The sequence below is a fragment of the Osmerus eperlanus genome, chromosome 16 (assembly GCF_963692335.1).
Source record: "Osmerus eperlanus chromosome 16, fOsmEpe2.1, whole genome shotgun sequence".
NCBI lineage: Eukaryota > Metazoa > Chordata > Actinopteri > Osmeriformes > Osmeridae > Osmerus > Osmerus eperlanus.
The window spans coordinates 10834057-10854075 of NC_085033.1; the positions used below are offsets into that span (position 1 = coordinate 10834057).

The 20019-nt window shown below is 42.4% G+C and overlaps 2 protein-coding genes across 3 annotated transcripts; one reads left to right on the plus strand and one right to left on the minus strand.

The window, feature by feature from the left end:
- Nucleotides 1-2825: 2825 nt before the first annotated feature.
- Nucleotides 2826-10947, plus strand: dnajb6a (DnaJ heat shock protein family (Hsp40) member B6a). Of its 2 annotated transcripts, XM_062480905.1 has the most exons (10): nucleotides 2826-2994; nucleotides 5121-5214; nucleotides 5336-5445; nucleotides 6007-6072; nucleotides 6258-6368; nucleotides 6790-6933; nucleotides 7056-7281; nucleotides 7421-7491; nucleotides 9267-9566; nucleotides 9668-10947. In XM_062480905.1, exons 2-10 carry the CDS (start codon nucleotides 5150-5152, stop codon nucleotides 9730-9732), a joined length of 1158 nt encoding a protein of 385 aa, XP_062336889.1. In that variant the 5' UTR covers nucleotides 2826-2994; nucleotides 5121-5149; the 3' UTR covers nucleotides 9733-10947. The 2 variants fall into 2 exon arrangements, with proteins under 2 accessions (XP_062336889.1, XP_062336890.1); XM_062480906.1 differs by lacking the exons at nucleotides 9267-9566; nucleotides 9668-10947 and having other exon boundaries at nucleotides 7421-8586.
- Nucleotides 9978-19318, minus strand: trpa1a (transient receptor potential cation channel, subfamily A, member 1a). Its single transcript, XM_062480903.1, has 27 exons — nucleotides 19190-19318; nucleotides 18904-19054; nucleotides 18503-18678; nucleotides 18197-18304; nucleotides 17757-17865; nucleotides 17346-17491; nucleotides 16886-17022; nucleotides 16732-16780; nucleotides 16468-16567; nucleotides 16275-16375; nucleotides 15810-15979; nucleotides 15278-15442; nucleotides 15022-15136; nucleotides 14612-14778; nucleotides 14090-14189; nucleotides 13833-13892; nucleotides 13640-13738; nucleotides 13440-13510; nucleotides 13114-13273; nucleotides 12926-13015; nucleotides 12613-12782; nucleotides 12265-12394; nucleotides 11964-12146; nucleotides 11613-11681; nucleotides 11333-11437; nucleotides 10725-10834; nucleotides 9978-10599 (listed from the first exon to the last, which is right to left on the minus strand). Exons 1-27 carry the CDS (start codon nucleotides 19259-19261, stop codon nucleotides 10362-10364), a joined length of 3351 nt encoding a protein of 1116 aa, XP_062336887.1. The 5' UTR covers nucleotides 19262-19318; the 3' UTR covers nucleotides 9978-10361.
- Between the last annotated feature and the right edge of the window lie 701 nt (nucleotides 19319-20019).

Here is a 20019-nt window from a genome sequence, read left to right on the forward strand (position 1 = left end):
TAGACATCGTATTTCCTTTTTATGGATTGTAAAGATTACCCACTTTGGGAGTCTCAAGGACATCTCAGACAGCAGTCTTGATCTATCACTCATCCCAAGTACCTCATAACATCTCCCATAGAAACTTTAATTTCTAGTTGCCCTCGCAATTACCCGCCTAGAGACTGGGGAGTCCTAAACCGTCACCTTGCTAAAGGTAATCCTAATGAGCTCATAATATTAAACAGACTATGAATGGTGTGCTAATAAACCTGACATAGGGGAAATCTTTCTCCCAACTCCTCACAAAAACATGCAGTCATTCCGGACCCAAGATATTGATATCTGTGTAGGAATACTGTCTAGTACTAAACAGTCCTTTGCATGTGTTAGTTCAGAATCTGCAGGTCGACTGCTTGTTGTGTTGCACTGTCTACCATTATACCAAGAGTAAGACATCTGTGCTTACGAGGCAGCCCTGTCTGATTGGGAGAGTATAGTTGCTCCTGTATTTAATTGCAGCCTATTGGTCAAGGCTTTTATGATGAGATAACTTCTTACAAATGAGAAAGAAACAACCATTATGTACCACATCAAATATTTATGGTGGCAAACATTTGAAGTGTAGAAAGAAATCAATATTTCATCACAGTCTTGCGCAAATAGAGTATATATTGGCCACTTTAATAGCAGCAAAAATATGATGGAATGTCTCGATTATTATGGTCCTGAAAGCTATTGATTACTCATTGTCTCAGGAAAGCCACAGATTTCCCATCACTTAGAGACAGAGTGGTGGATTTTGGCAGAGCGATTATAATATAGCAACTTGCCATAGCCCTGGGTTTAAAAAGATTTTACTCTGACATTCCTAATTTAATATTTATAGATTGTGTCCAATTCCCTATTCTTTTAAACCTCTTACATTTAGATAGGTTGTGTTAGTCAGTATCTTATGCATTTTGAGGAATATTTGATTAATCTCCAAATGTGTTACTGTGTCATGGCAGTCAGCAAACCTGCTGCAGAAAGTTTAAATGGAATGTACTGAAAAACTTTCACTACAAGTTGGCATCTTTTGCCTATTGAGTCCAGCATGCGTCATTCCTTGGCAATGCTAGCTCTCAACCCAGCTCACCCCAATGTCCATCTGCCTCCACTGCCAGACACTTGCCATGTACACAATGCAGTTTAATTAATGGCACCACTAAAAGGTCTGGTCCACTAAAGTTGGCATCTTGTTTAATATCCTAAGTGCCTCTGCACCTCTCTCAATCTCCCAAAGGTAATATATGAAGAGGGAACAATCAATACAAGCTAACAGACTCCCTAAACCCCTGCCTCCCACCTCCCAAATAAGTTGAAGGAAATCGAGTAGTGCTAATCTAAATATTGAGAGATCCACAACTATAGTACGCTGAGTAGGCTGACTGACAGAGTGATTCAGTAACGCTTTAACATCCATGAAATATTTTTTGCCAAAGTAGTGGGTACCACTACTTCTATCAGTTATGCCTACATGGCCAATCAAATATGCATTACATGTTTTCTAGGGACAATGGAATATAGTGTTGAATGAATGATTTCTTTCCAAATACCATATCCCTTAGCATAACTTCACATTGTCACAATGTGCAAGTCTGCTCCTTCAAGCAGAGACAGAGAAAGAGCTAAAGAGTGTGTGTGTGTGTGTGTGTGTGTGTGTGTGTGTGTGTGTGTGTGTGTGTGTGTGTGTGTGTGTGTGTGTGTGTGTGTGTGTGTGTGTGTGGAAGAGAGAGAGAGAAAGCAACAGACACAGAAAGAAAGAGATGGTCCAACCCATTTTGTCTTTCCTAGCACACTGTCTGTCAGCCTCAAGCCTAGTATGTACTGGTAAGTCACCCGGATCTCACTGTGCAGCTCATTTAACTCAGTTCATTCAAGTCTCTCACATAAAGACTGGAAGCTATAGTTTGAAATGAATAGCATTTACACAAGTAAGTTTTCAGGTGCGCACCTTTAAGCACCACTTGCGCATCGCTGTAACAACTAACCGTGCAGGTATTGCTGCAATAGTCAATGCATTTTCTAAACTCTCTTCACACATCATGGAATTTTAGAATCTATACTGTGGCACAGTCTATTTAACATAAATAAATATATTTGCTCTATATTTTACAATTCTATTCTATTACATGGTTAATGCAGCTCTATCGGCCCCTCTCCCTCTAAGGAAGCAGATCTATTTATAGGCCTGCCAGAGAATAGAGATGGCAGAATCGATTAATCAGACGGACTCCGACTGGAGATTCTTAGGAGTTGTTATTTAATGACCAGAGATAAAAATAGATAAGTCCTTGTTTGAATGAGCTAAGAAGGGAAAATTAGAACAGTTTAAGATTTTGTGGGTGTCTAAAGGTCATTTCTTGGTTCATATATTTTTGTAGTTTTGTAATAAGAATGTTGGGTAGTACAAATAGATAGGTAGAGCAATAAACACAAATCACTCTACAGTAGACTGTACATATCTTGTAGATTAGGATGACTATATTAGTGATTAATGTTGTGATATATCACAAGTAAAATGTCTCTAAATTCCTCCCCAGTTCTAAAATATTCTATTCCATTCTATTTTTTGTATACATTGAGTTGTATAGTTTCTGCAATCACTCGTTCCAAATAAAAAATAATTACTGAGCATGATGCCCCTGTATTGTGCTCATCATTCAGATTAACATAACAATAATCAATCATGAATCGATCCCAGGCTACGAAATCTGCGCTCATTCTGCTGTAGTAATTACATTCGCAAACTTCAGAGGCATGGGGGCGCCATCCGGATTTTTGTCTACAGCGACGTAAATCAGAGGAAGAGCGATGTAACCGGATGTTGCGTGTAATCTTGCTACAAACAACCATACAGGCTGATGCTGACCATGACCAAATAATAGTATTTTCTAGAAACAAGCGAACAAATAGCTAAGATTTCCATAGCTATACTCAACTGAAAGGAAAGGGAGACTTCTGAAGAACAAGGTAAGTTAATTGCTGCATTGTGTTTATGGGGTGCATTCTTTTGATGATCATACATGGACTGCAGCTAGCTAGCTAATTAGCTGGACGCTTCACGAGCGCAGTTAGCTACTTTAGCTTGTTGGCGAACGAGAACATCTGGTTACGACGAGGGATTTCAGTCATACATTAAGAGCTCGACATCTAGCAATTACATTGTACGGAGGGATCTGATCTGTCGAGCAAACTACTAGTAGTTAATAGAAAAATGTCTTGCTAGCTGCCTGCCAACTAGCGTAATTGACCATTCGCGAAGATGGGAGTCTTGCTATCCAGATCATGCGCGAGATATCGCTACTAGAAACCTATTAACGTGTGTAAGCAGATAATTTTGATTTGTGTAATTACAAACTCTTGCTCAAGTTGCTTACTCGTATTACATTCGCTAGTTACATAGTTAATAAGAGCAAGTCACCTGGCTAATACCATGGAATCCACGAAGCTAGCTAGGCTAAGTTGCAGCTATCGAGCTAGCTGGATAACCAATCAGTCCCAGCCCAAAATGGATACAAGAAGCTAGCCGTGCTAACGTTTTGGTATCATGTAGCTACATGCTAGTACCGGGCTGACGACGGAGACATAACGGTTTACGGTGTTCCAACTATGCCTTAAACGATTAGACAGTGCAAGCTAACGTTAGGCAACCATAACCATAGCTACTCTTTTACTGAATGGATAACCCGAAATAATTGCGTCGTTTTCTCAGTTTAATTAAAGAGATAACAGCTCAAATTATGAAGGTTAGTTAGCTAATTAGGTAATTTGCTAGCTAGTACATGCTACTGGTCAGGTTGCTGTATAATCGTGCAAGGCCTGTGTAAGAGACACATTGTTGTGGCAGAACCTGGGGAACACTGTGTACTGGTTCTAGTTTTAAGTTGCGTGCATTGATGTGCCTCGGCCCATCAGTTACTTGTGTTTCTGCGCCACACGGCTGTGGGTTGTCTAAGCCTTGACCTCTAACCCCACACTCCCGCTATCCAGCTGACAGTCCAATTAACTCCTTAGGGCAGCAGGCAACTGTCCTGTGGGGCGATAAATTAAGCTACTGTTGGGTTTTGCATTGTCAAGATTAGTCATAAAGGGGCCCCAGTGCATGTAGATTAGTGATGCCGGTGTAGTAGATTAGTAAAGTTTAAACTCCTGCTGATTGTTCTTTCAGTGAGTGTTATTTTTCAATCATCACCAGTTTAGAATGTGTAATGAGGAACTGGTTCTAGGTTAGTCTAATTGCCGATATGACCAAAAATGGATTCTCATGGAAGATTTGCAATAAACTAATGTCTGAGGAATTTCACCATTGTGTGTTTGTTTGCTGAGGGGTGATGTTTCAGTGTTTCCCCTACCATTGTTTTGAAGGGGCGGCCTGTCCCCCCAAAACAACTTCCTCCCCCTCAAAAGAATGCCAAAATATATATTTGGCAGTATATTCCCAAAAAACTGACACGCGAGATAAAGCTGTTTTTACACATAGGCCATTCGCTTGTTGCTCGTCGCCTCAAAAGTTAAATGAATTTGCGACAGAAGTTTGGGGAAGCTCTAGGGAAACACTGTTTGGTTTTAATATACACTACCGTTCAAAAGTTTGGGGTCACTTAAAAATGTCCTTATTTTTCAATGAAGATAACGTAAAATTAATCAGAAATACACTATACATTGTTAATGTGGTAAATGACTATTCTAGGCGGAAACGTCTGGTTTTTAATGAAATATCTACATAGGTGTATAGAGGCCCATTTCCAGCAACTATTACTGTATGTGTTCGACTAATGGATGATTAGAAGGATTAGAATTAGAATGCCAAAGGTCTGCAATGTTGTAATTGCTGCAAATGGAGCATTATTTGACGAAAGCAAAGTTTGAAGAACAAAATGTATATTTCAAATAAAAATAATTATTTCTAATAATAATAATTAACCTTGTAAATGTCTTGACTATATTTTCTATTCATTTTGAAAGTTATTTGATAAATAAAAGTTTGAGTTTTCATGGAAAACACAAAATTGTCTGGGTGACCCCAAACTTTTGAACGGTAGTGTACGTTATACTGCACAATAAATTAATCTGACAGTTTTTGATTTCCTTCCTAGGTTGTACGGTTTGGAAAGCACTCCAAATCATGGTGGAGTATTACCATATTTTAGGAGTGCAAAGAAATGCATCTCAGGAGGACATAAAGAAAGCGTGAGTTTAACCTTCGATCCTATAGAGTTCATCGGTGGGCTGTTGTTTTCTCAAGTGGTGTCCTTCTCACACGCAACACCAGGCACTCAACCCCACTTCCTGTCTCCGTCTCTCCATGCAGATACAGAAAATTGGCCCTGAAATGGCACCCAGATAAAAACCCAGAGAATAAGGAGGAGGCAGAGAAGAAGTTCAAAGAACTGTCTGAGGCCTATGAAGTTCTGTCAGATGGTGGGTAGAACTCCATAATGAAATTCCTAGCTGTTGGTCCCTTTGCAATTGGAAAGTAGGCTTTCACAATACCCATCTTTTAGCAAGACCAAGTCGCAAATTGTTTTGGATCCTGTCAGTTTACTTTTTAATTCCAAGGGGCGTTATCAACTGGCGCAGACCAAAATCCCTCTGAATGCAATTGGATATATTTGGATAGATGCACCAAAACATTGTCTTGGTTTTTAAGGAAAATGCCTTACCGGTGCTCGCCTGTACCCAACCAATGATTGACCCAACCAGATTCTGGTCGGAAAAGGAAATGTGTTTGAATGGGAGGGTGGCCAGACCCATCTGCCAGAGCAAAAATAACATGCGCTGGCAGATTCGTCTGGTTCCTAGATTCCCCATCCCCATGGACACACTGATGTATGCACAGAGGGTTAGTTCAGGCTCCTCTGAAGAGCAGCATCTTTTGAGCAGTTAAGGGAGGATTTACAGAATGATACCCCCTTGTGAACAGAGTATATTAAGTGATATGCAAGTGTTAGTTGTGAATTGTTGTTTTTCCTGATCTTGCAGCGAACAAGAAAAGCTTGTACGACCGCCATGGAAAGGCAGGACTCAATGGAAACATTGATGGAGGCGGTATGTATGGCTTCAGTTGGAACTCATATTTGATTGTCTAAATACGATCCCTTATAGGCTATAGTGGGAGATGTAACCTTTAGACTGTGTTTCAACCAGCTTACACATTGAGGCCACCAAGAAGATTCAGTGTGTGAAGTAATCACAGCTTCGTCAATGTTTTATTTGGTTCGGTGCATCTGCAGGAGGGCATTACCACAATGGCGACCACTTTAACACAGGGTTCCAATTCCGGAACCCTGAGGACGTCTTCAGGGAGTTCTTTGGAGGGCGAGATCCATTTGCAGATTTCTTTGGTGAGTGAGCTAACTTATGTAAACTAGGCTGTTTTCTTTGTTGGATTTCATTCCAAGGTATGTTGATGTGACCTCAGTAGGGGTTTCTTCTCAAGGAACAAGGATTTATTGTTATACTAAGTTTCATTGGATGGAGTTGAGAGATTCCTTCAGGGAGAGGGAGATGATCATTTGAACCAGGAAAGGTCGGATCAGAAGAATGCAGTAGAAAGACATCCCTGATCAGGATCATATTTGGCTGGTTAGATTACCATTCACAGCATAAACAGCTTACATTTGGATATGTACACAGACCCACCGAGGACTGTATTTAGTTGTAGACTGTATCGAGCGAGGGCTATTAAGTTAATGGCAGGTGCAGGTGGGATGAGAAACTGGGTTTAAATTGACCGCTGTACTGCTACCCTCTTCTCCATGGCAGGCAGGGACCCGTTTGGTGATGAGTTTTTCGGTGGAGGTCGGAGGCACCATAGGGGGGTGAGTCGGAGCCGGACTGGGGGGCCCTTCTTTGGAGGGTTTGGTGGGTTTCCTCCCTTTGGTGCCGGCTTTGCCCCCTTCGACCCAGGTGAGACACACCAAGCCAGCAGATATTCAGGAGAAAAAAAGTTGTGTAAATGTGTATTTGTTTATTTTACGTCTCCATCTCCTCTGCTTTGCCCATCTCGTCCCACTCTGTCTCCACGACAGGCTTCACACCGTTTGGACACCTGGGTCACATGGGCTCCATGGGTCATATGAGTCACATGGGTCACCTGGGAGGTGGTAGCGGCGGCGGCGGCTTCACCTCTTTCTCCTCCAGCTCGTTTGGGGGTGGGGGAGGGGGCGGAGGAGGAGGCGTCAGCAGCATGGGAAACTTCCGCTCTGTGTCCACCTCAACCAAGTTCATCAATGGCAGGAAGATCACCACTAAGAGGTACACCCACCTGCTGTCTTTATGCTCTGTGTTTGGCCAAAAGTGTTGCTTTAACAGAGCGGTTGTTGCCAAACATAACTACTTAATTTGTATCCATACAAATAGTTACAACTCTCTCTCTTCAATTGATTTCTTGTAGAATCGTGGAGAATGGACAGGAGCGAGTGGAGGTGGAGGAAGATGGACAGTTAAGATCTTTAACCATCAATGGTAAGGAACAGCTTCTGCGACTGGATAACAAGTAATACCCCCTGGAACTTTACCTGGCTGCAGCACAAACAAACTTGAGCTAAAAAAAAAACAGATGCTAAATTGACATTGTTTGGATGTATGTTAGTTTTTTTATTCTCCCCCCCCCCCCCCCCCCCCCCAAGTTATGCGTTTCTTGGTAGGTTAAGGTGTCTATTTAGATGACACTTTCTATGCATTTTTTTTTGTTAATGTATTTATTAGAGCTGTCAGTGATTGGCTCAGGGTGGTGTTCTGCTTGCGTTGGGGACCATGGTATTCTTTAGGACCACAGAGGGCACTGTAGTATGCAGGGTCGAAAGGTCAACCAGCTAATTTTCCAAAATGTATCTTTTGAAATAGACATACATTTGTATTTGTGAGTTGATGAACCGTTTTGTGTAGAATTAGGACAACAAGATACACTCCCATTAAATCATATTCAGGTTATCACTCATAATTTACCCAGAAAAAAATAGTTCTCAAAATTAGCTGGCTGATTTATTAGACTTGCCTAATGGAGCGACCCTCAACATTTTGATTTTCAGCACTGTCTTTCTGTATGCTCTTCAGCCTATCACAGTCTGTCTCTGGAGTGCTCTCTATTTGTCGCCCTCTCTTTCCTCCAATTGGCGCTTAGCCTTTGATCATGTTCTGGACATGGGACACATTGTACATTTGGATTAAAGCATGACTGCTTTTTTCGTCTGGATATTGAATAGAGTGTTGGAACTGGAAAAAAAAAAAAAAAAGCGTAACCCTTTGCTTTCCAAACCTTGTTTACTACTTTACTGCTTGTCTCTCTAACCTCCTGTTGGTGACATTTCCTTTTTTGTACATGCTGGTAGAATGTGTTGATGATGTTGTTTCATTTGTTCTAATGCAAGTGTTTTTCTTTTATTTTAAGAAGCATGTATGCCAATAAATGTTGTTGAGTCTTAATGTTATTATTGCATAACCATGCACAAATTAAGGAGTCGTCGTTATATAAATGATATATACATAGAATTTTGTGCACTTTGTAAAACAATTTGAAATCAATAAATATGGAATTTCCTCCTTTTTTGGGGATGTCGAGATCTTGGGTGGCTTGTGCTGTTTTTTCTCTGGGAAGAAGCAACTTTACTCTTGAAAGCTATTCACAAATTTCCTCCGAAGGAGTAGAATTGCTTGATGTGGCTTTTAAATCATTTATCAACCCCTTTTCCCTAGATCTGAGAGGTCTAAACTAAAATAAATATATTAGAAACTTGCCTTAATCCAGCATGTCAGAAAAAAAAGATGTTCTTTGGGGTCAGATAGAGTTGCTTTGGGATTCAGTGATGCTTTTGCTAACATATTCTTCAGTGTGATTGCATGCCAGCTTGGTACTAACTTGCATATGTGGACCCTTACGTTTGAAATGGATGACTTTGCACTCGATCACACTCCACAGTGAGTAGCACCAGTATTGAGAATTTAAATAATGTAGTGACCAACTAACCCACATAAGAGGTCTGTGTCCCTATTTGTTGGTAGTCTAAAGGAACTAGTGTTAGCACTTCGGAACAGGTTTCAAGCACATTTCAGTGAGGCACTACAATTGGTCTACAACACACCTCTATTACCATGACTGTCAATGAATTTGATCGATGAATGGATGTGACCCTAACATGAAGCATATATCCTATGCCTATGAATGTGGGTCTTTTAGACCTGGGTCACTGTATCTCTATGTTATAGTAACCCCATGCCCCCTCCCTTCTCCCCTTCCCCAGGCCAGCCCAGCAACCCACCTGCTTTAATGGGAGACGGGGATGGGCTACCCGCACACACATCCCGCCCCCTCCCTCATGTCCAACACGCAAAGACTTCCCACCACACACCCAATCAGGGCAGAGAGGAGACTCGAGGCTCAAATACTTCCTCCCACACACCCAGTAAGGACAGAGAGGAGGGGCGGAGTTCAAACACGTCCTACCACACCCCCAACCAAGACAGATTGGAGGGGCGGAGCACAGGGACTTCTTCCTGTACAAACAATCAGGACAGAGATGAGAGGCGGAGCTCAGCGTCAGGTTGGAGCAAAATGTCATAGCTGGATCAAATTTTTTGTCATATCTCAATAATGAGTATTGCGTGAACGTTTTGAAAACATCTTTCTTGTCTGTGTCTCCAGGAAATCCTGACCATAAGAGGAAGAGAACCATGTCTACTGAAGATGCCAAGAAGAGAAGAACATGAAACACAGCTTAGCACACACGCACGCATACAAACACCTCAAACACACACTTTTACTGCTTAAACAAGACAACATGATTTAATACAGGGGCAATGGCATTACGTATGCATACATTCAATTAATTCTGTAATCTCGACTGCCTATCTACAGCAATTGTAACCCTACATAGGGAATTTGACCAAATTATTTTGCATTCACATTGTAATGTTATGATGCTTTAAGTGGAAAAAGTACTAGGTTTCTTAGGTTCTACTGTAATGCGTTAGGCTGCTTAGCTGCACATATGTATGGGTGGTAGGTACTAGCTTCATACTAATGTCACAGATGATCTGATCTGTGGCTGTTAAGGCTGATCCTGCTATATTCACTGACACCTATATAATTGTGATCGTCTCACCAACCCTCATGACACTGAAAGACTGACTTTTCCAACACCTTTGGTGAGAATTATACTTTGACCAGAACACATGCAGTATGTACTTTTGACATCATCTGACCCATAGTCTGGTGGACCCATATGGACTGCTGCACACTCTTTTTTTAATTTAACGTCACTTCATGGGAAGAGAAGCAAAATGTGAATCATCCAGATCAGTCTGGTCCATCCAGACCTCCAGCCCCGCCTGTATGTCTAACTCCCTCCCCTACATAAAGGTGACTCTCTGGCGGCTATGGCCTGTAGCACTGGGTCCCAACGGCTTGTGCTGCTGGAAAGTTGCAGCCCCAGCCTGTTCCTGTCCCGGTTGCGGTAACCCTGGAACAGCTGAGGCCCGTCGTGCTCCTCGGCCTCTGAGCTGATCTCCATTTTCTGGATGATGAGCTTCAGTAGGTGATGCTGCTTTTCCATCACGCTTGAGATCTCCTTCAGCCTGTAGGAGGTGTGATGACGGATATAGTGAAACGGGGAACCGGCAAGGTCACAGCATTACTGTGTTCCAAACTGCACACCAAATACATCACTCAGCAAGCTGAGGTTCTGGGTTGCTGAGGCTACCTGTACTTCTGTTTGTTTATTTCCTGTTCCAGTGGCAGGGGCTGATTAGTGCAAGGCTTTAAACGAGCATGTACGGTTCCTCCAGAATTCCAGAAACAGAAGATCCCTTTCTGGAAAAAAAAAGACAGGACAGCTAGATGGGGTTTGGGAAAGTTAACTAAGGCAAGGGATGACAGTCTTGAGTGTTTTAACTATATTTGTTGTAATAAATAGTTTGACATTTTCTATTTTTTCCTTTTTGCTACTGGTTCAAATGTATTGTGTGTTCACATTACATTTAGTCATTTAGCAGATCCATCCAGTCATAGAAACAACCCTCACTATACATTCAGTAGACACTCTTATCCAGAGCGACTTACAGTAAGTACAGGGACATTCCCCCCCCGAGGCAAGTAAGGTGAAGTGCCTTGTCCAAGGACACAACATCATTTGGCACAGCCGGGAATCGAGCTGGCAACCTTCTGATTACTAGCCCGATTCCCTAACCGCTTAGCCACCTGACTGACTGATATATCGAAATGTTTTTTTATTATACTTGACCCCCATGTTCAACCGGGACCCTCTGTGTACAGCAAGACTGGACACTGTAGTTCTATATGCACACACACCTTTCCGTGGCAGGCTTTGTTGGGGTGCTCGATGATGGAATCCTGGTCAACTCTCTTCATGAACCAGTAGGGCAGCTTCTCCTCCAGACTGGTATGGAGATCAATCTGTCGGGGGAACAGGAGAAGAGGAAAAGGAAAAAATGAGTTCCTTAACGGGAGATCATTTATTAGATAGTTAGTGATTCCATGAACTTATTAGTTGGAACAGATTGTCATGTCTACTGTAGGGGTTACTTGATTAAACTTTGAATGTAGCACATTTTTGACGTTTCAGACACACCTGCATCCCAATCTGTTCAAGCACAGCATTGTTCTGGACCTCCGCAATGTCTCCAACAGCCAAACCGATCTAGGTTACAACAAAGGTTAGAAGTCTAGGTGAAAAAATGACCAAAAAAAGAATCCTGTGCTGTATCGAATGTTTGTATTTCAGACTGTTGAATGGTGTCTCAGAAGAGATCCAATTCGCCAACTCCACAAAATAACCAAACATCCCACAAATAACCATAGGCCAAACAGCATCCAGTCCGAGGCTGGTCCTTGGGACTTTCCAGTCCAAGACAGCACGACTTTACTACAAGTGCACTTTTACACACAAATGTGTTACTGTCATGTCTAGTGATAAACTTACCAGCAGGTTCATTAGCAGGATAGGCACGAGCAGGACAAACCAGATGAAGATGGCGAAGGTGAGATAGGGGAAGGGCAGATGATCCGCCAGGTACGGCTTCAGAATGTTCTCCTGGTAGTTAAACTCTCCAACCATCATGACAAACGTGTTCATCACCGACAACTGTAACTTGTTGACCTGATTCTGAGGATGGTAAACAAGTGAATTCATCAACTGTATTCCACGGGAAGTGGTTCACCAGAAAGTGATGTGCTATTTACCATGTTGATTCAGGGTCAAAATCATTCTTAATTTAAAGTACCTGATCTATCATCAAGGCATAAAATGAGAGTGCAAAGGCCAGCATCAGACAGGAGAAGAGTAAAATGATGCTGAGGAGGGTCCTGGAGATCTCTCGAAACATCACAACATAGATACCAAAACGCTCAAACCTGGACAGGACAGACAAGAAATGAGCCAACAAAATACCTAAACCAGTCATAGAATACACCGTACGTTCCACATTCAAAGTTGTTTTGCAGGGATTCAACATTTGCAACCTTGATAAAAACGTGAATGCAGTAACTTGGAAAGAGTACTATCAGGACAGTATTTCACGTTGACAAAATGTGGTCAAATATATTTGAGCCAGCAGGTGGAGTGTGTGTACCGTTGCAGGTAGAAAAGGAAGTTCAGCCAGGATATCAGGACAGCGAGGGCTCCTGCTTGCCAGTGCCAGGTGTCCTTCTGATCCAGCAGCAGAGGAACCACAAACACCAGGGAGCTCAAAGCAGCCGACCAGTCCAGCAGGTTAGTCCTATCATGGAAGTACCTGGAACGCTGTTGAGATGGCAGCAACAACAGTCCCCAAAAACAACAACTATAATGTTGGACAATTGTTCAATCGTTTGTAGAGGTGGGTTTGCAGACATGTACCGTATATTGAAGTTAGTGAGTTAGTTTGAGAATGCTGGGTTTTTTACCTGTTGAAATATCTGCATGATCTCTTTACCAACTGCATACAGGTTCATAGCCAGAACCAAAAACATGCAGGTTGTGATATAATAACATTGCTGCAAAGAAGTATTAAAACAATGTTTGGTGAAATTCAAATCTCAAATGCAAGTGTAATAAGTACATCGGTAATATCCAGAGGACAGGGACTCTTTACCTTGTCAAAGGAGTTGGTGACCATACTGAGGTAGGTGTTGTTACTGCTTGTGTTGTTGTTGGCGACGGGCCTGAGGTTGATGATGAGGTGGGTTAGCGGCAGCAGGCCCAGAGAGTACACCCCCAGGTTCAGAAGGTGGATCTTCACCCCATAGGCCTTCCTGGGGAAAAGGGGAGAGGACACTATGGATGTACAGGGATTCTAGAATGTGTTCATTTTGTTTCATGAAACCAAAGTCTTTCATAATCCCCCTATTCAACATACAATAACTTGTAACTTATAACAATGCTGGTTATAAGTGCAGGTTTCTGACCTCTGTCACTCACCATTTCATCTCTAAATACTTATTGCAGACAGGATGGGTCAACAGCTCCACACGATTAAACTTGACCATGTGCTGCGTTCACAATCACGCACAACAACAATTACAAATGCAACAGAAAACAACACATTTAACCTAAACACATATCTTGAATATCATTACCAAATACTCTAAACCTCAAAGCAATGGAATATGAGGGCTTACATTCAAGGCAGCAAGAGGTTCAAATGTGTAATGTTGGTCTTTTCTTGCCAACTTCATGACATGGATCGGAGCTTGAAGCCATCTAAAGTCGTATTCAATCTGTTTATTGAAATATTTTGCTGTCAACATGGACATCTTAAGAAGCGCTATATGAAAACATGAATTTTAAATAAGTAATTTAAGTCAGACTTACAAAGTAGTTGGCGCTGTTTACATCATCTTCAGACTCCTTTATACAGGTGTCTAAAACAGTCTGCAGAGAATCAGGCACAGCAATTGCACTTGTCATACTCCCAACACAAGTTAAACGATTTGGAAAGCATACATTTCAAACTCACAAAGTCAATGAAATACAATATTGTAATATTGTAACGATAGTCATTTCATTATTATTATTTTCCAGAACAGCATAGCTGTATGAATGACTTGCTAAGATCCTTTTACACAGACCTTAAAACACTCTGGCAGAAACTCGATGATATCCATGACAACACATCTTTTGTTTGGGTCCTCAGAAGTAAAATTGTGCACCATCAGAGATTCTGCACCTCTGCCAATGGAAAACAAAATTACAATCACCATATTTTGAGTTGTCCTTGACGCCTACTGTCTGAATTTCATACTACGGTCAACTTTAGGCAGGTTATTTCCTGACCAAATTTGGATCTTGCCTGGTTGACACTATAAAAAGATACAATTCATCAGGCGGGCCCAAACACCATGGCTTCCACATAACACTTCAGTCAAGACACAATATTTCTCCAATGGGACAGCACATTCTGTTCCTCTTTGCTCAAGGTCACACTCCCTGCTGGCTGGTTGCCCAGCAACCAGCCAGAAAGTGACCGTCATAAAGCCAGGAAACCTAACACAGACATGCCTACAGACATGCAAGGTATGACAGAGCCAATAGAAGCAGCCGGAGACTGGGGTTATGGCAGACGAGTGGTGTCACCAGGACGGTGGGCCCACCTGGCACTCAGAACGACACTGTCCGTGGTCTCCTTCCTCCCGCTGAAGACGGCCTCGTGCAGGAAGCTGTTGTCCGCCTTGTTGAGGGAGACTTTGGCTCCTCGTTCCAGGAGCAACATCACGGCTGCAGTGTGACCCTCCCTAGATGCCAGGTGGAGGGCTGTGTTCTGGAACACACAGTGATGGGTTTTGGGGGGGTGAATAAGATACAACCATTAACTCGTCTTTGGGGATTGTTTGTTGATTTGAATCTCGAGTCCGTATTGCAACTAATGATGACATTATAGAGTTTGTGTATGTGACGAGTGTATTATCCAAATGTACACGTTCTATCATTTCAAGCTTTGGCTGTGCAGAAGCCTTTTTGCTTTGTGAGCTATTCCTGAGCAGAGGTAGGAGAGAGACCAGACCCCTTCCTCATCAGTCTTGTTCAGCAGTTTGCTATTAGATGTCAGAAGAGTGTTCATGGTCTGGGTGTAGCCCTCGGCTGCCGCATAGTGCAGACATGTCCAGCCCTTGTAGTCGCTACAACGCAAGTAAACACACATGCACGCACAAACAATTGTCAGCAGTAACATTCATACCAAGTCAGTGACAATGTATTGGTGAATGAAGTTGACTTCTGACAGGGACTGCTGTAGCGAAGTGCTTCACAATGTGCCGTACCTTTGAAAGAGTGACCCCCTCCTCAGCAGCAGTTCCACCACTCTGACATGGCCGCTCCGGGACGCCATGTGCAGGGGCGTCATCCCCTTCTCATCCCCCTCGTTAAGCAGTCGTGTGTCGGCCATGTTGTCCAGAAGCCTGTGGCATGTGTTAATCCTCCCATACCTGACGGAGAGAAAGAGAGAAACCTTTCGATTCAAATGCAATCGACTCTAATACAGTACCAGTCAAAAGTTTGGACACGTATCGAAATGTTTGTTTTTTTATTGAACTGAACACTCTGAAGGATTGGTGTACATTACCCGAGGGACAGGGGTACAGGGGTACAGGGGGACAGGGGTACAGGGGGACAGGGGTACAGGGGGACAGGGGTAGAGGGGGGCCCCCTGACCTCTAATCTAGACATTTTGTAATAGTCCCCCTCACAAATCCCAGTCACGGTGTGTCTCACCGACATCTTAAACCAAACCTCCACGCCTGGTCTGAAGGGCTCTGCGGCCACATTGATCTTCCTATTCATACAGTTACTCACTCGGCAGCAAAGTGCAGGGCAGACTTCTTCTGTTTGGACTTGTGTTCCAGTGAGACGTTGAGGTTCAGAATGTTCTTGACAGAGTCGGGGATGCCCAGCCTGCAGGCGTAGTGCAGGGGGGTGCAGCCCTCGTGGTCCTCCGCTCCCAGCAGCTCCCTCACACTGCTCAGCTGGGACAGGAAACACGGGAGCAGAACATAACTATTTCAGCTCCAGACCATAGGTCCCTATCTAATGAAATGTATAAAGTCTGAAAAGTGTATTCCATGTGTTTCAATTGTGTTGGAGAAAATGTGTTTGTCACCCTAATGAACACTAGATGGCAGTGTTGTGCATTTAGTCTTGGGATTTGATAAAGACGCCACATTTTCAGACAAAACTAACCTTAAGCCATGGACCTGCTGATCAGTGAGAAGTCTTTATCACTGGCATTGAAATGCTTTGTGGGCACAAATACACAATTACCTGAAGAACCCCAGAAGAGAGGTTTTTAAGACCTTTGGGCTGCAAGATGGCAAGATGAAGAAAACTACAGCCAGTTTTGTCTTTTATTTTCAAATCGGCCCCTAGACAGAAGAACGTTTAAACAGGGATTATTAGAATTAGGATTGCATAAAATGTGGTTGGCAATTGTAGGTGTATGTTTTAGGAGTCAAACCATAGGTTAGGAGCAGGTTCACAGTTTTCCAGGCCCCACAGGTTGTTGCTAAGAGCAGTGGTGTGTGACCCTTACAGTCAATGAAGTTAATGTCTGCCCCCTGTTACAGTCAAATCATGAGTAAAAGATCATTTATTATGTCTTTGTATGTTACATTTTGGTTTATATTGTAATGACTAAGAACTACTATAAATGTGTAAAACTTTCACAGGTTATTAGTCAGAGCTATTCATGTGTCTTGAAACCCTTGAACATTATGCTTACCTTCGATATCAGGTATTCAGCTAATTCAAAGTGGTCAAATAGTGTTGCCCTTCAGTTCGAATAAGACAAAACAAAAATGTTAGAATCCAAGTAATTGTCGCTTCGTAATTGTCTTATATTTTCAAAGTTTTTCTTCAGTAGAAACAGACTGTACTTGTGTAGAGGTGTTTGGGAGGCTCCGTCAGTGATGTTGATGACATCACAGACCCTGTCATAGGAAGACAGCATGAGCTTGACGGCCTCCATGGCCCCTTGGTTACAGGCAAAATGAAGCGCCGTGGACTTGTCACACTAGGAGAGGAAAACACGCACTCACACACTTATGATGAATACGGATGTGAGGTAAATCTGCAATGATTTAGATGTGATTGTGAGTGGTTGACCATAGATGAAACCAGATCTCATAAGGCACTGATAATGGATCTGTACTTGAGTATGTGGCATTACCACTCAAAAGCCCACAGTGAGCCCTCCCATATGAATACATTACATCATTCTATTGTTAATCATGTATTTCCTTATTAAAGCATTGCCATCCAGTTGACTTATCCGGCTTTTTTTCTGTTGAACCCAGGACTATCGAGAACAGTTAAACTGATATGAGAAAAATCTACCTGTTGCTGGTCTATGCGAGCTCCATAGTCAATACACATCTTAATGACCTCCAGGTTTCCCCCACGGACAGCCAGATGGAGTGGGCTGCTGAAGAACTTGTCCACATAATTAATGTGGGAGTCTATGGAATGGCCGTTTGCATCACCTTATAGAGAGAGAATTGAAAGAAAATGTGTTTAATTGGCCATCTTTGCACCCGATGCATACTACAGATATGACCAATAGCACTAAGAGTGGCGGATAATGGTCTTGTCGAATCAAAGGAATTGAGATTGGAAATATGTCATCTATTTTTGCTTATCACTTAATAATGTTTTAGGACCAAACCATCATGTACAATGTAATTGTCTTAAAGTAACTTGGAGTAATGAAAAATCTTACAGACTATATTAAATGGATGATTGACCTACCCTTTTGGAGAATCACCTGCATTGATTGCTTGGCCCCAGCAAAGGCAGCAGCGTGAATGGGGTAATGGCCCAGCTTGTTTTGTTGACACAGCTTGGCTCCATGTTTAAACTGCAAAACAACAGGTATAGGATCAAGCCTGCATAACAAAAGATCTGAAGGGACAGGAGATGGAGTAATCGTGTAATTAAACAGGCTTTATGACAGCCTGAAATCAGATCAGCGCTCCGATTTAATATGGTTTCATCAACAGTCCTATCAGTGTAATAACTGATAGCTTTGAATATCTGTAAATCATCCATCGTGGAGTCAATATGGACTTTTTATATCCTGCTTTGTAATGTAACATGCTCTATCTCTCACAGTGTGTGTAGGTGTGTGTGTGTATGTGTGTGAGTGCCAGGACAGTGTGTGTGTGAGTGTTTGTGAGTGATGTCCTCACCAGTATCTGCAGGGCGTTGTGGTTGTTTACCGAGCAGGCCAACATGAGAGGTGTGTTCCCCAGATCTCCCTCCAGGTTGGCGTCAGTGCCGCTGTGGGAGAGTAACAACTGTACATAGACACACGTACGCACACACACACACACACATTTAGTCAGTTATGCTTTAGAACCGTCAACTATGACAGCCAACTGATTACTGCTATTACGTAAACATAAATTTTGAATACAACTTTTGATTTTGAATCAGAGTTAGAGGCTGTGAAACACATATAGAATGTGTTGTACTATAAGGTCCAGCTGACTAACATGGACCAGGGTGTTGTATGTTTGGTTGACCGCCAAGTGCAGAGGGGACATCAGGCCTCGGTTGAGGAGGTTGGGGTCTGCTCCCTTCTCAAGTAGACAAAGCAGGCTCTCCTTCTGATTCCTCTGCACTGCCCAGTGGAGCGGGGTGTTCCCCTCATTATCACGGCAGTTGAGCTCTGCACACATGGGATTGCCACAGGCACATATGGGTATGCAGAAACACAGAGCCATACATTAGAACGTGCATTAGAGCGTACATTAGAACGTACACCAGGGCATTAACGAGTTTGATGTCATCCAACCGTTCACAAACACATTTTGAAGACACGTTTATTGTTACACTGAATGTACAACAGTCGATAAAGAAGAAGAGAGGAGGTATTGTGAAGAATGCATTTGACCTTTTGCTCCTGCTCTTTGCACTATGACTTGTATGGTGCCCACATGCCCTTCTGCCGAGGCGTGGTGCAGTGGGCTGGCCCCAGACTGGTCTCTGATGCCCATGTGTTCAGGATATTTCTCCAGAACAGCAGTGTTACCCTGACGAGCCCACTGACGTGGGGTGGAGGGATGTTTTAGAAATAAAACCGTATAAATAGCTATTTTATTGAAAAGCAAAATCTAAACTGAAATGTTTCTTTGTCACATACATTTTGAGTGTCAGTAAAAATATAAAATTGTACTTACGTCGAATGTTTTGGCAGAAATATCGTTTGCGTAATCCCCAGAAATCAAACTGTGGTAGATCTTGTTTTCCATTGCACTGGTCTTTGAACAGCTTATTGTGCTCTCCAGCTCATGGCTACATTTCTGTGTATACTTTAATAAACTATGGGATTACAATTGTAGCTCTGACAAATACGCATTGATTTATATTGTAGCATCTGAACACCTCTCAAACCAGTGCACAACAATCTTAATTATATAAACTTACAAAACACAAATACAGTAAACCACATAAAACTATACAAAGTGTAGTTTGGTGTGGCAGTTTGAATAGGAAAACACTCAATGTAAATACAAAATATATCATACCATAAAGTTACCAATCTCTGATACAGCTTACCTTGTGGTTGACTGGGAGTGGTGTGAAAGTTTTTGAGAGTCAGTTCCTACCAGAGTGGGCATTTATATAGACGGATCCATCTGGCAGATCAAATGACAATGGTTACTCTGGTGAACTTTGGTCAGACACTCAAGAGCCACAGGACTCCAACACAAATGTATTAATGGATTCCATAATGCACCTAATTGTACAAAAATCCTTCTTCTGAACCCACATTAGCTCTGCTAAGAGCTAGAGACACATTAGCTCTGCTAAGAGCTAATGAGCTCTGCTAAGAGCTAATGAGGAAAAAAGCAGCCTGAACACATTGTCACTTTGCAAAGGCTCGTATAGCCTATAACTGAATTTTACAACGTGAATTTGATAATGGAATTTATTTCCAAAATGCTCTGTCCCCCGATTCGTAAATGTTTGGTACTTTATATAGCATTAGCTAGCAAAATACTCCAAT

Excerpts from the sequence above, each read along its gene's own strand:
- dnajb6a (XM_062480905.1), top strand. The coding sequence starts at position 5,150 with ATGGTGGAGTATTACCATATTTTAGGAGTGCAAAGAAATGCATCTCAG. Across the intron at positions 6,073-6,257 it reads TGGAAACATTGATGGAGGCG|GAGGGCATTACCACAATGGC; the intron begins GTATGTATGGCT and ends GTGCATCTGCAG. Across the intron at positions 6,369-6,789 it reads TCCATTTGCAGATTTCTTTG|GCAGGGACCCGTTTGGTGAT; the intron begins GTGAGTGAGCTA and ends TCTCCATGGCAG.
- trpa1a (XM_062480903.1), bottom strand. The coding sequence starts at position 19,261 with ATGGAAAACAAGATCTACCACAGTTTGATTTCTGGGGATTACGCAAAC. Across the intron at positions 15,980-16,274 it reads TCTCTTCTGGGGTTCTTCAG|CTGAGCAGTGTGAGGGAGCT; the intron begins GTAATTGTGTAT and ends TTCCTGTCCCAG. Across the intron at positions 13,739-13,832 it reads TAAACAGCGCCAACTACTTT|ATTGAATACGACTTTAGATG; the intron begins GTAAGTCTGACT and ends TTCAATAAACAG.